This window comes from Thamnophis elegans, chromosome 12, assembly GCF_009769535.1.
Source record: "Thamnophis elegans isolate rThaEle1 chromosome 12, rThaEle1.pri, whole genome shotgun sequence".
In the NCBI taxonomy this organism is placed as follows: Eukaryota; Metazoa; Chordata; class Lepidosauria; order Squamata; family Colubridae; genus Thamnophis; species Thamnophis elegans.
In genome coordinates, this window is record NC_045552.1 from 39054589 (window position 1) to 39069855 (window position 15267).

Genomic DNA, 15267 nt, shown 5'->3' on the forward strand with positions numbered 1-15267 from the left:
CTCTACCTCCCTCCTTGGTGTATTCCTTTATTCAAGTGTTGTTTATTATAATCTGATAAAAAGTAAAATAAACCAAGGGAAAAAAAAATATAAAGAAAGAAAAGAGAAAAAAAAGGAAAAAAAAAAGAACAACCGTATATAAGTGCATTCTTGTTCTTATTGAGACTATGTTAACACCCACCCACCCACCCCCCATAAATCCCCATCCCTACTCCTCCCGACTTCCCAGGGCCCACACCTGGCACTGCCTTCTATCTAAAGTATCTTATGTTCGTATGGATTAAAAATAAAAGTAATATATTAAGGGAAAAAAAACAAAAAAGAAAAAGAAAAGAACAAAGAAAAAAGAAAAAAAAAGAAACTCTTTGTGTTAAGCTCAGCCCCCCATCTTTATCTATGCTTAAATAGTATAAGTCATTCTATCTATATTTTATTCTCGTCTCTTGCTTCTTTGTTATTTACCCCGACCTCCTGTAGACTCTCCCATTCCTCTTCCTTAACCTTATATTCAGATAAACATTTATCCAAATTTGTATAGACATCAATATACAATCTAGCTCAAAAATAATCCCTTCTAGTAAAATTTAAGCAGCGTGGATCATTCCACATATTCAAATATTACTTTACAGAAGAATAATCAGACTTTCCCTTCTAATAGGATTTAAACAGCGTAAATAATCTTTCTTAACCTTAATTTCAAACAGTAATTCAAAATAATCTGACCAAACTTTCCCTTCTTAGTAAAATTTAAGCAGCGTGGATCAAGTATTACTTTACACAAAAATCAGTTTGCATTCTATCTTAAAATGATCCCGACCAGCTTTCCCTTCTAATAGGATTTAAACAACGTAAATCATTCCGCATGCATTTTGCCCTCATCCCTTGCTTCTCTGATATTTACCACTATCAAATTTATGCAGACATTAGTTTAAAATTTAGCTCAAAATAATTTCACCAAGCTTTCCCTTCTAATAAATATTAAATAGCATAGATCATTCCACATATTCAAATAATACTTTCAACAAGAATCAGTTTACCTTCTGTTTTAAAATAATCTCATCCAGCTTTCCCTTCTAACAGAATTTAAACAACATAAATCATTCTGCATTCATTTTACATATATACATTCAGTATCACCCCACCAATATACGTAAATCATTCCGCATGCATTTTACCCTCATCCCTTGCTTCTCTGATATTTGCCACTATCAAATTTATGCAGACATTAGTTTAAAATCTAGCTCAAAGTAATTTCACCAAGCTTTCCCTTCTAATAAAAATTAAATAGCATAGATCATTCCACATATTCAAATAATAGTTTCAACAAGAATCAGTTTACCTTCTATTTTAAAATAATCTCTTCAAACTTTCCCTTCTAACAAGATTTAAACAGCGTAAATCATTCTGCATGCATTTTACATATATACATTCAGTATCGCCCCACCAATAAATTCCGCTTTTTCTACCGGAGAGAGGTCGCAAACCCCCATTCAATCCACAACTTTGGCGAATATTTTAGAATGTCTAAATCCTCAAACTCCGCTTTTCTGCTTCTCCGAGGGAGGGGGAGCTACCCCCTCCATCTTGCAGCCATGTGGTCTGTTGCTTGCCTTCTCCTTCGGCTTGTCTCTCCTCTTTTCCAAGTGAATCAGGAAGTCCCGCCTTCAAAGTCTTGTAATAGAAATCTCGAGCCTCCGAAACAGAATTGAGACGAAATCTTTGATTTTCAAATGTGACCGTAATGCCGGCTGGGGCCTCCCATTTATATTGAATCTGATGATTTCTAAGCTCTTTAGTTAAGAAGGTATAGTCTCTTCTTGCTTTTAACATCTGGAAAGGTATTTCTTTGAAGACAATCAAGTCCTGGCCATCAACTCTCAAACTATTATTGTAAAATTTTTGCATGATCGCGTTTCTGGATTCTTTTGTGGAGAAATATATAATTATGTCCCTCGGGAGCTGTCGCTGTTCCGCTACCAACGAATTCTGGCGATAGATTTTCCGAATCTGCCAATCAAAGTTAAGTCCCGGGCTTCCCACCGCATGGCTGAGGGCTTCAACAAAGGTCTGTTTCAGATTCTCTCGCTCCTTTTCGCGGAATCCTCTGACTCTTATTGCGAATGCCTTCTTATTAAAGTTTATCATCACGAGCTGTTCTTGAGTGTCTCTAATTTTTTGTTGTAATATTTGAATATTAGTAGTCAAATTAGAATTAGCCTCCTCCAAGCTTTCCAATTTATTCTCTATTTCAGCGGTATAATCTGACAGGGCAGACACGGCTGCAAACGTATTCGCCTTCATTTGGTCAATTTTAGACTTTAAATCACCATATAGCTCCAATACAAATTCCTTAATTTCTTGTTTAAAATCATTAAACATTTGAAAAAAAAATTCCTGTGTTAAGAATTCTCCAGTAGAGGGCGTAGGAGACAAGGGCTGCGATTCCAGTGTAAATTCTTTAAGTTCATTCATAGATTCTTTAGGCACATTTGTAGAGAGACGCTTCAATTTTGACCTGGGTGCCATTATAAATAAACAAATAAACAGCGCTTTCGCTCCCCTCTGTTTCCAAAAAAACAAAAAAAATTATTTTGTTAAGGAGCGGTCTGCAGAAAGGTAAAACCGGCTACGTACATCCCCTATCAGTCACCAACGGAGAGAAATCGCCATTTTGAAGTCCGTTTAAACAAAGAAGCCTCTAAGACAAATGGTGCTGGTATTTAAGATAGTAATAAAAGCATAAATCTCACAGGAGTGGGACACGCCCCTATTAATCCTAGCTTCAAACAACTTTGCTTTGTCCTGGGGGGGGGGATCGCCTGTCTAGGGCTGCAAAAAAAAGGCAGCTGAGAAGAACTGGCTGGAGATAAAAGCTCTGCTCACGCTGGATCTAATCTCTGTCCACAGCCAAAAAAAAAGAGAAAGGCTGTGAATTACGAATAGACCCTAGCACACAGAGCTACTCCCTGCCCCTTTATAGCCAAAAAGGGGTGATATCTATGATCTTATTTAGATATACAGACCAGATCTCTGAGAGGAGCTCGGTTGAGCCCTCCTCGGCGACAGGCTCCGCCCCCCCCGGAAGTCCCCAAGTGAGTTTGTTGATGTGACTTTTTTACAGATATTTGATGATGCCTCTTTTCTAGGTGTTTGCATGTTTCTTTGAGGGTGAGGTTGTGGGTCTGAATATTTTTAACTAGGGGAGAAATTGTTTGCTCAGTTTTAATGGGGATGGTTCTGATTGAGTTAGATTGGGCAGCAGGGGTTTGTTGGGGGGTGTGCTGCTTCTTTCTTTGATTATTGTGTTTCCTTCTACATGTGACATACCTCCATTTGTCTTCCTCCAAGGGTTTATCAGCAGGGTCAAATCCCCTGGGAGTTATTTGCTCCTTATTGGGTTCAATTTGGGCATAGCTTTTGCATGCCGGAATGCTGAAAACCCAAAGACCAGCTGGCTGGTGTGCATCTGCCTGGTTTTTGGCATTTTCAGGCCATTTTCAGGGCAATTTTCAGCCTTTTTTCAGACCATTTTTGGCCCAATAAATAGCCTGAAAAGGGCCCGACATACAGTGTGATTTGAGTCATTTTCTACACCATTTCCAAACTGTTTTGGGCCATTTTCAGGGTCACAAATGGCTCAAAAACAGCCATAGAACTGGCCAGAAAATGATCCAAAACAGCCTGAAAATGGCCCAGAAAACAGCCTGTTTTGAGGTGTTTTTTTTTTTTTTTGCCATTTTCAGGCCATTTTCTGGCACTCCGGTGCCCACAAAGACCAGTTGGCTACAGTGCCTGTGCCCACAGAGAGGGTTCTGTGTGCCACCTCTGGCACACATGCCATAGGTTCACCATCAGTGCTCTAATAGTTCACATAGCTTACATTTAATACATGTATAATTTGTGTCTTTTGGGGGCTTAAGTACACACACAAGACTTTTCTGTGTTGGAAGAACAGATAGTGTGTGTGAACCCTGGGGTTTATTAGAATTTCATTTTCAAAGAGCTAGAGCAGGGGTATCCAAACTTAGCAACTTTAAGATTTGTGGACTTCAACTCCCAGAATTCGGCAGTCAACTAGCAACTCTCTTGTTGAAATTCTTGCAACTGGCTGAGAAATTCTGGGAATTGAATTCTACAAGTCTTAAAGTTCCAAGTTTGGAGACCCCTAGACAATGGATTGGACTTAGTCTAGGACCAGGGGTTGCCTAATGAAGCGTTTGGCAAGAGGTTTAGAACAAGCCAGCAACTTAATTCTTGGCACAATCTGTAACTAACCTGTGCAATTTGGTAGCACAAGCTGTGATGATGGCCACTAATTTGGAGGGCCTTAATAAAGGTTGGGGAAAATTCACAGTGAAGTTCTTGAACACACAATGCTGTTTATTGGTGGGAATAGCTTATCTCTCTCTACCAGCTGTGGGGGGGGGGGGAAGCAATGATAAGAGAGTTATATTTCCATTTTCTGCTTTTGAGCACCTGAGGGGCATCTGGTTAGCTATGTGGAAACCAGGTGCTGGATTAAGATAGTTGTTGTTCACAAAGCAGAAGACAGCTTAATATGGTCCAATCCTTCTGCTATGCCGAAATTAATCAAACAGGTTAAGAACATAACTAGGTGCCCACAAAATATTGAACCACAAACTATCCAATCCAGTATAGCTTGTAGGGCATTTTATGTGAATATAAGCCATTATGTACGGATAACACCAGAGGTGGGTTCCTACCGGTTTGGCCGAACCGGTAGTAACGTGGCAGTCTGGGTCACTGGAACCGACAACGACACAGGCCTGCCATGCCCCTGAACCAGTTCTCTCGGCAGCTCCATAGGCCATCTTGTGTTTGCCTTCTGTGCATGCGCAGAGCAATTTTTGTTGCACTGCACATCAAGCGCAGGGTGCATGAAGCACACATGCAAAGCATGTGCACAGGGCACATCCCTGAGTGAACCAGCAGTAGCAGCATCCAGAACCCATCCCTGGATAACACTAAGAGATGTTAGGTCTCCCATACAACTTCCAGAATCCCACTCATGTCACATGAACTATAATGGTTAGTTCATTGGTTAGTTTCAGGAGAGTTCATCAAGTTTCAGGAGAGAAACAGTCACTTGCAAGGTCATCTGGTATCAGATAAAAGAACACCACACTTGGAAGATTGCATCCAGTTTTGGACACTGAAATACAAAAAAATATATTGAGAGTCTAGAAAGAGTGCAGGGAAGAGCCATAAAGATGATTAGGGGATTGAAGACTAAGACTATGAAGAATGGATGCAGGAACTGAGTATATCTAATTTAATGAAAACAAAGAACTAGGGGTGACACAATAGCATTATTACAATATTTGAGGGGCTGTTACAAAGAAGAGGGGGTCAACCTATTCTCCAAAGCACCTGAAGGCAGAACAATAAGCCATGGATGGCAACTGATCAAGGGTCCAACCTAGAACTAAGCAGATGGCTTGCCTTCAGAAGTAGTGGATGCTCTAATACTGGAGGTTTTAAAGGTATTGGAGAGCCATTTGTCTGAAATGGTATAGGGCAGGGGTGTCCAACTTGCATTACATGGCAGTGTAATGTGATGTATTGTGAGTTTTTCCCCCTTTGCTAAAACAGGCATGGGTGTGGCCAGCGTGTGATGCATCCGCCCCTTGGGCCATGAGTTTGACAGCCCTGGTGTAGGATCTCCTGCTTGAGCAGGGGTTTGGAGTAGAAGACCTCCAAGGTCTTCCATTATACCTATCCACTGCCCCAGGGATGAAATTCAGCAGGTTCTGACAGGTTCTGGAGAAATGGTGGTGGCAAACACCACCTCTGGCTGGCCCCAGAGTGGGGTGAGAATGCAGATTTTGCAATATCCTTCCCCTGCCATGCCCACCAAGCCACACCCACAGAACCAGTAGTAAATAAATTTGAATCTCACCACTGCACTGCTCCCTCAGTAGTCTACAGAAAAGTCATTAAAAAAATTGCCTTCGTAGTATATTGGGGGATGACTGGTTCTAAATTCGAAGTACCTCTTGCTGAAATTCTTGAAATTTTCTTTTTTTCATCACAATAAATCTTATTAAAGAAGAATTTGTAGGAATCTTGCTTTTAAGAATTACTTCCCAATGGAAGAAAATACCTATTGCTTAAGGTTGAACTGTGCCTTACAGAATTCACCACACTAATGATATTTCCTAGTTGTCTAATAGTGAAGTAGGTATGAAATGTCTGCTAGCAAGCAACCAGGTTCAGAGAGCACCAAGAAATCCAAATAGCTTCCAAAAACAACCCTGATACTAATTCATCAAATCCATGTTAGGGGTTCACCTTCTATGTGAATAGTTTGGGATAGTCTAGCAGTTTGGGATAGTCTTTTCTTGTCATTCTCCTGAAAATCTGTGCCCAGAGAGTTTATACTTTCTCTGAAAGAATCCCACACCTTCCCTTATCTCTTTTAGACCACGAAAGATCCATGTTGATCTTTTGGCTATGTTTTTGCTTGGAGTACCTTGGATGACCCGAAGGCAGACGGGCACAGATTTCACCTGGAATTAGTCACACTCTTTGAGGTGGTGAAGTAGCTGAGTGTTTAAAATGCTGAGTTTGTCAGCTGGAAAGCTGGCAGCCCAGGTTTGAGACCCAAGCAGCACACAAGGTAGCATCAGAGGTAAGTTGCTGGTGGTTCAGCCAAACCGGTAGTGGAAGTCAGGCCTGGGTCACAGAACTGGCAGCGACCCAGGCCTGCCACACCCCAAACCGGTTCCCTCGCCACCACTGGGCCGCTGTCATTTTGGATTTCAGTGACTGCGCATGTGCAGTTCACTGTAAATTGTTATACGAATGCACGCAGAACAATTTGCATTGAGCAGTGCACGTGTGCGCAACACGCATCAGGCCCCCATGCAGGTTGCAAACCAGTAGTAAAACTGGCAGCAACCCACCCCTGAGTGAGTTCCCATTCTTGTTCCAGCTGCTGCAAACCTAGCAGTTTGAAAGCATGCAAATGCAAGTAGATAAATAGGTACCGCTTCACCGGGAAGGTAACAGCGTGATGTGATGTCATGCTGGCTACATAACCATGGAAATATCTTCAGACCAAACTGGCTCAATGCAAAAACAAAGCCTTGAAACAGAGATGAGCAGTGCTCCCAGAGTCTGCAATGACCTGCTAAATAAAATCCATAGAGACATCTTTACCTTTCATTGGACAAAGTGGGCTAGCTGAATAGAGAATCATGCCAGGCACTGAGCATAACATCAAGCTGCATATGCCAGCAACAAACAAAAAAGTCTGCCTTCCAAAGGGAATTTGTTGGCAAATCTCCTGCCAAACTCTTTGCTGTGCTTGAAGGTTTCAGCCTTCTGAACAGCAGATGTCAATAATAACCCACAATGGGGGGTGCACATTAGCCTTAGTTGTGAGGTGGGCTAATCATTTAGTAGCAAACTGCTGTGGGACTGGCAGCTTGCAGACCATTTATATCTCTTTCTCGTTGAGAAATCCTGCTGCATAGCTCCCTCCCTTCCTTAAAATGGGGGTGTTTAAATAGCTATCCCTTCTCAACAATAAATTCAACCTGAGTTTGAGAGAAAGGGGAAAGAGGGGAAAACACTGATCTTTCTTTTAACCCACCATTTCTGTCATCTATTGTAGCAACAATTAACTTCCAGAATTATTTAATCAATTTTATTGCTGGTTTCTCTTTCACTCTCTTTTGCCAAAGGTGAGTTTATACAGAATTATGCATTCTGATGGCAGTGGTGGGATTCTTTTTTTTTTACAACCGGTTCTGTGGGTGTTGCTTGGTGAGCGTGGCTTGGTGGGTGTGGCAGGGGAAGGATAATGTAAAATTCCTATCCCACTCCGGGGAAAGGATACTGCAAAATCCCCATTCCCTCCCCACTTCAGGAGAAGGATACTGTAAAATCTCCATTCCCTCCCCCACTTCAGGAGAAGGATACTGTAAAATCTCCATTCCCATCCCACTCCAGGGGAAGGATACTGCAAAATCCCCATTCCTTCCCCACTTCAGGAGAAGGATACTGCAAAATCCCCATTCCCTCCCCACTCCTGGGGAAGGATACTGCAAAATCTCCATTCCCATCCCACTCCAGGGGAAGGATACTGCAAAATCCCCATTCCCTCCCCACTTCAGGGGAAGGATACTGCAAAATCCCCATTCCCTCCCAATCAGCTGGGACTGAGGAGGCAGAGAATAGATGGTGGCAGGGCCAATCAGAGGAGATATTTACCGGTTCTCTGAACTACTCAAAATTTCTGTTACTAGTTCTCCAGAACTAGTCAGAACCTGCTGAATACCACCTCTGGTTTGGACCCTCTGCACAACACACAATTAAGATATAAAGGTCATAAGGACACAAAGGTTCTGCATTTTAGAAGTTGTAAATGTACACTGCAAATCTGTTTAAAAGCTCCCTCCTTCCCCATCCAGAGTGAAATGCTGACCTCTCCATGTAGTTAGTAAAGTGGAGCAGATTTATTCCACTCAGTATTCTACTCTAATAGCAAAATACAGACATGATATTTTACGATCACAAACAGCAAATCTATAGTTATTTGCTTTCTCTCCATGGCTTCTGCTGCTTTGTTTTCTATTCAAGACACGTCAAAGCTGACTCTCTTACAGTATCCTGAGCACTGAACTAAAATTGTGGCATATATATCCTGCGGATGGAATGGGGACTGAACCCCAGCCAGGCTGTCATGAGAGATTCAGCAGTTTTTGGCACCACGTCCACATTCACATTTAGAACCTGGGATTCTCACATTTTTCCTTTTTCATCCCACTCTTCGAACTTTGAATTGTTGGGTCACCAAAAGTCTCATAATTTCTTAAGCTTTTAGCACAGCTTTTTGACATTGAGCAAATTGGCTTTGTGTTGATTGGACAGGATGAGTAAATGTACTGTAGGGTTTCACCAAGGTCTTCTGAAAGTCTTTGGAGATGTATAGAGCTGATGGAAGAGGAAAAAAATGCAAAGAGGAAAATTTTCTCTAGAAAAATGTCTTGGAAAGGCTTCCTCATTTGGATTCTACTTAGATCTTGGTGGGTTAGCCTGTGTTTAACTGGGAACAAAACAGGAGTTAGATCTACATTCAGCTTGAACACCTCACTCTAGATCAGGAGTTGGCAATCCACAGCTCTGGAGCCACATGTGGCTCTTTTATCGCTCTTCTACAGCTCCATCCTTTCCTCCCTCTGCTGCGGACAGAAGTAGCTGACACCATTGCTGTTGCCACCTCCATGGCCTGCCCACCGCTCTTGCAGCACCTTGTACAACACAGTGAAATGTAGCATGCTTCGAGCCCATTACAACACGGAGCCACAATGTGACCCTGCCCCACTCGCCTCTGGCAACAGCAGCGGTGTCCGCTGTGGTGCGGGTTGGGCCAGTGGCTTGGGGTGGAAAGAAGGTCAGGTGTCTCCAGGAGCGATTCAGGATCACATATTAAGTTCCAGTTAAGCTAACTTATTGTTCATGCCTATGCACAAGAATTTAGTCAACTAAATTCAAGGAGGGGATGGACTTCAAACATGTGTGGTGTCAACTCATAAAGCATTTCCATGTCTGTTATCAAGTTGACATGGGAGCAAAGGGGGAGAGCATTCCATGCATACCTTTGGCTAGAGTCGGATCTCAGATTATTACAGCAGGCTTGTGAGGCATGGAATTTTGCAACCTGCTGCAGCACCTTGTTGGTGAATGTGATTTATGACACAGAATGAAGGGGGGGGGAGAAACAGGGGTAAACTTCTGCCATAACTTAAGTGAGGTCAGATCTGACTCCACACAGGTATTGCTGAAATGTTGATCCTAATAAATGACTGGATTTCTTTTGAAACTTGGCTCGAGGCTTGTAAGTTAATTAGGGTGTCTTTTGGAAACCTGACATGGAGATTTGTAAGGATTTTAGGCTGAGTCCTATCCATCACCAGCTGTTCCTCTTCTTTGCCTTCTCCTATAGAAAGGATCGGTTGTTCTTCTTCAAGGATGTTTTTATGTTTAACTTTCCCATCCAGCCTGCAAGCCAGGGATTTTCTGATGGTTTGCCATTCCAATACTAACCAGGTTTGACTCTGGTTAGCTGTTTGAGAGCAGGCAAGGTCAAGCAGAGTAAGCAGACTAAGTCTGTTGAGTACAGAAGGTCCAAGTTTGATTCTAGATGATTTAATGAACAATTCATGTAATTTTCTGTGCAACAGTTGATCAATTTTTGGAATGTTTATTCAACTTTCCTCTCTGGGATTCTTAGGAGTCTTACAGGATATATATTTTAAACACTGATAGTAGTATTGGTGAAGTAAAATAGATGTTGAGCCATTTGAACCTTCCTTTAGACATGCAGTGATTTTAAAGCACTTGTACAGGAAAAATGTTAACAGCTTGACCTGATTTTTCCTAGGTTCCCACATTAATGATGGACACCCAATTTTCAGAGTTCACCCCTGATATCACCCCTATCATGTTGGCTGCTCATACCAACAACTATGAGATCATAAAGCTGCTTGTCCAAAGACGGGTCACCATCCCAAGGCCACATCAGATCCGATGCAACTGCGTAGAATGCGTCTCCAGTTCAGAAGTGGACAGCCTGAGGCATTCCAGATCGAGGCTAAACATCTATAAAGCTTTGGCCAGTCCTTCACTCATCGCCTTATCTAGCGAGGACCCGATCTTGACAGCCTTTCGGCTGGGTTGGGAGCTGAAGGAACTCAGCAAGGTGGAGAACGAGTTCAAGGCTGAATATGAGGAGCTTTCCCAGCAGTGCAAGCGGTTTGCAAAAGACCTACTGGATCAGGCACGCAGCTCCCGAGAACTGGAAATCATCTTGAACCACAGGGATGATCAGAGTGAGGAGTTAGATCCCCAGAAGTGCCATGATTTGGCCAAGCTAAAGGTAGCAATAAAGTATCATCAGAAAGAGGTAAGGCTTCTTATTTCTTCCTCTGTTGTTATGTGTGAGGATCTTTTTTCCCTTTTCTGATTGCTGATTGTTAGAAATTCTGTTTATATGTAGCACCACAGATCAAACAAATACAGTCATCATGTGCTTTACTACTTAACTGCTTAACCATAACAGGAAACTCTATTTAGAACAAAAGAACATTGATTATATACCACAAGTCCAAACTTGTAAACACTGCCATTTACTAGCTGAATACTACTGTAGTCATTGCATAAAAATACATTCCAACAAAATGTATTCTAATACTGATCTTCTAATCTCCAGCAGCATCTAAGGAATTGGAATTGTGGTGCTTCTCTATTTCAGATTAAAATGCTTGCTTGAAGTCAGTTTTCTTAGTTTTTTCAGTCTTCTGATAAAGATTGGTCATTCACTAAGTAACGTATTGAATATCCATCAATCCTTTGAGTGAGGCCTATCAGAAAACAAACTTCAGAAGGTTGACTAGAGCTCCACTTTACTGAAATAGATTTTCTAGATTCTGCTAGTATATTTTTCCTCTCTCCCTTTTACATCAACAAAAATCAAGGTGAGGTCACCTTAAGTTCCTTTCTAATGCCAGCTTAATTCATGTTTGTATTCCTTTTCCTGTGGTGTTCTACACTACTACAAAGGAATCAAACCAATGATTTTATTTAGTGGGTAAATAAATACAACAAAAAGCAAATGTCAGGCTCAAGAAATCAGGAATTGGGGTTGTTCAAAGAAGTACAAGTTTATTTCTTGACAAGAATCTGAAATACTAATGATCAACTACTAATCTACCACATTGGTGGTAGATAAGAGACAACAGAATTCAAGGAGGGCTGGGCTTAGAACTCTTGTGGGTGGAAAGGGACTCAAGATGGATAGTGTATGTATTTCACCCCTCCCTCAGGCTCAGACTGTGTTGTGGTCTGCAGGCGCCCTGTGGAGCTGGCAGTAGAGTCAGACAGTAAGGAGATTGGGAAGGAACATGGACCAGTACTGGAGTTTGGGGAAGGTTCGGATCAGGGCTCTGCTTTGGAGGCAGAGAGAGGGCCAGGGCATCTGGGAGTTATGTGCTGCCTCTGGAGCCTCCTGAGTCGGACATCAGCGAGGCAGGGGAACAGGGCAAGCCTGTTCCCAGTGCACACATGAACAGAGCTACCAGAAGGCAAGAACAGTTAAGACAAAAGGGGCAACTTGGGAGTAAGGCTTGGAGATGATTGGCCCCTCCCATAAGACATAAAGGAGGAGCAAAGGCATGTGAGCCTTTGCAGGAAGCAACTTTGTTCATTCTGGTAAGTTTACATTCTAAAGCTCCATTTTGACTCTGTGCTCCGTGTGGCCTTGCAAAGCTAATTGCCAATTAGGTCTTTGGAAGAGTTTCAAGGGAGATACAGGTGGGTGCTTATTAGCGTTATCCTGAAGTACTGTGGCGGACTTCTGTCACACTCTTTACAAACTATTTGGGACTCATTACGGGCTGTGAATGAACATAATTCACAACCGTTGAAATAAAAAGGGGTTTTTTGGGGACTAAGTGTGTGCTTTGTATTGTCTCAGGAAGCCTAGGTCAGAACAGACTGGCCATCTCCTACAGCAATAATATTGTAATGTCTATTCCAAGTATCTCTTTTGGAGGGACATTTGAAATATTGAGAAGCTTCTGATAGGCACATTCGCCAAATGGCTGTTACGATAGGCATAAGCAGTAATAAAACTTCTATGGAGGAGGGACTGAGCTAACTGGCAGGATGTGTTCTGGATCATTTTGAAATGCCAAATCTAGAATGTCCCCAAAAGTTTATGTTTCAGAAGATTTGCTTCTGGACATTGCCAAACTGTAACTTCAAATGGCCAAATGTGCTCTAAATTGGACAAAACATTAATCATAATGACAGGCATGGGGAGAAAGGGTGGGAGACAAGGAGCAGGCTGTTTTCATGGAACATAAGAAATAATGTCTTTTGCATTCCAGATCTTTGGTCTCAGTTCCTGTACCCAGTTAAGAGACCTTCAGAGCTCTTGGTTTTCAATTGCTGCTTCTAAATGCCAGATAGGTCTGTCATTAGGCCTCCCCATTTGTAATTTAAGAATTCATGAGAGGACTGACCCAGGGGGGAAATTCAGCAGATTCTGACAGGTTCTAGAGAACCAGTAATGGAAATTTTGAGTAGTTTGGAGAACCGGCAAATACCACTTCTGGCTGGCCCCAGGAGTGGGATGGCAATGGAGATTTTGCAATATCCTTCCCCCCAGGAGTGGGGAGAGAATGGGGATTTTGCAGTATCCTTCCCCTGTCACGCCCACCAAGCCACGCCCACAGAACCAGAGACCGCCTTCTGCCAATTACCTCCCTGCGTCCCATCAGATCGCATAGAGTTGGCCTCCTCCGTATTCCATCCGCCAGTCAGTGCCGACTGGCGACTACTCGGAGGAGAGCCTTCTCTGTTGCGGCTCCGACACTATGGAACAATCTCCCCGTGGAGATTCGTACCCTCACCACCGTCCAGGCCTTCCGCACAGCCCTCAAGAACTGGCTAACCCGTCAGGCCTGGGGATAATCTTATTTCGCCCCTCCCGAATGCTGAGTGAATGTTGAGTTTTATTGTCTAATTTACTTTGTGCACATTTCTTTTTTCGTATTGTCCTACACTCCCCTTCCTTTTTGATTGTAAGCCGCCCTGAGTCCCCTCAGGGAAAAGGGCGGCCTATAAATAAATAAAACAAACAAACAAACAAACCAGTAGTTTAAAAAAATGCATTTCACCACTGGACTTAACTGATCAATATATTGAGGTCTGGCTGGATCTAGAAGTAGGAGTGCCCTTTTGGAGATGTTTGCCAGCTCTGTTTGGGTTTGGCATCAACTGGGGCAAGGGTGAATGTGTGGCCATCATCATTCAAGAATTTCATGTCTTTCAAGGGTGTTGAACCACAGCTTATCAGATATAACACCCTGTTCGTTAAGTTGAGCTCTAGGTTTTGGGGATTGTTGCTGCCATGCCTGCTCTGATCTGATCCCTTAAGAAAGAAAGACCCTCGACTCAATTTGGTTGAAATGAAAGGTTCGCTTACTAAAAAGATGTTGGCTGCAGTAAAGTCAGGCTAGCTCTAGGTTTCCCACACTCAAAAAATACAGAAAAGTGTCTCCTCATCCCAGCCTCCCCCCCCCCCCGCCATGACCTATCCATCTTCAGCCAATAAGAACTTACCTGAAGTGTTTTGAGAATGCTGAGATATTTTGGGGTAATCAACATTCTTTCTCAGAGTGCCTGGCCTTGGATGCTGGTACAAACTGGTGCCAAGCTTCTCTGGTCTTCATCACATGTCAGTCCCCCCTCCCTATTTCCCATCATGTACACACACAGCTTTGTTGCCCACCTATCCTTCCCGTCTCTTTCTAGCCTTTAATGGCAGGATGCCTGTGAGGCACCAAGCTGAGCCTGGCAGACCTGTCAGTTACTCTGGTACCACCCATCCTGATGCACAGCAACCTCCTTATCGGAACTTCTTGACTCCATTTTTGGGTTGGCATTTTTGGGTTGGCATTTTTGGGTTGGCAGTTCTCCAGACTTATGGTTTTGGTGGACATCAACCTGCTTTCTCTAAGAGCAAGGTCTGAGGCAGCTCAGGAGTTCATGGCTACCATGATAACCAAGAGGCCAACATGGGATCATGATCCCACACTGGTTCCTGTTGGAGTGGCAGCTATGTGAAGTGCATTAAAGAGTTGATAAATGGACAGTATTTGAAGTTCCACAGGGAAATCTCAGCTGCTCTGCAGTTGAGTGAGATGTTTTATCTCTAGACTGTTCCTTGTCAATATGACCATCTTGAGATGAACACCACTGGCTCTCCAACGTGGAAACAAAATTGCCAAATTGCTCAAGACTTTTGCTTAGTTCCACATCCACCCACTCATATCCAATTAGCATAAATTGTTTGAACTCTAGTCAGCTCTGAAAAATGTGTGGGAATCATACAAACGCATCTACAGAATGGTGACAGATGGCATTTCCTGGTCACACTTACAGTTTATTCATGGCGGCATGCTGCTGTGAAAACAGAGTAACATTCTTCAACCGCACTGTGCACCTGCTGCAACCTTTTAGTAGCAGCATATGGGAGTGCCCCATGGCAGGCAGAGGTTGGAGAGGAAGAAGGGAGATAGAACATAGAATTGTTCTATCATGCATTCAGTTTTGGTCGCCATGATATAAAAAAGATATGGAGACTCTAGAAAGAGTGCAGAGAAGAGCAACAAAGATGATTAGAGGACTGGAGACTAAAACATATGAGGAAGGGTTGCAGGAAGAGGGTATATC

The 15267-nt window shown here is 42.8% G+C and overlaps 1 protein-coding gene across 1 annotated transcript in view; it reads left to right on the plus strand.

Moving 5' to 3' along the window:
* Positions 1-15267, plus strand: part of TRPC5 (transient receptor potential cation channel subfamily C member 5) — a 172248-nt gene that overhangs the window by 38702 nt on the left and 118279 nt on the right. The window contains exon 2 of the mRNA XM_032228151.1: positions 10412-10933. Coding sequence (XP_032084042.1) covers positions 10412-10933 — 522 coding nt within the window. The remainder of the gene's footprint in view (positions 1-10411; positions 10934-15267) is intronic.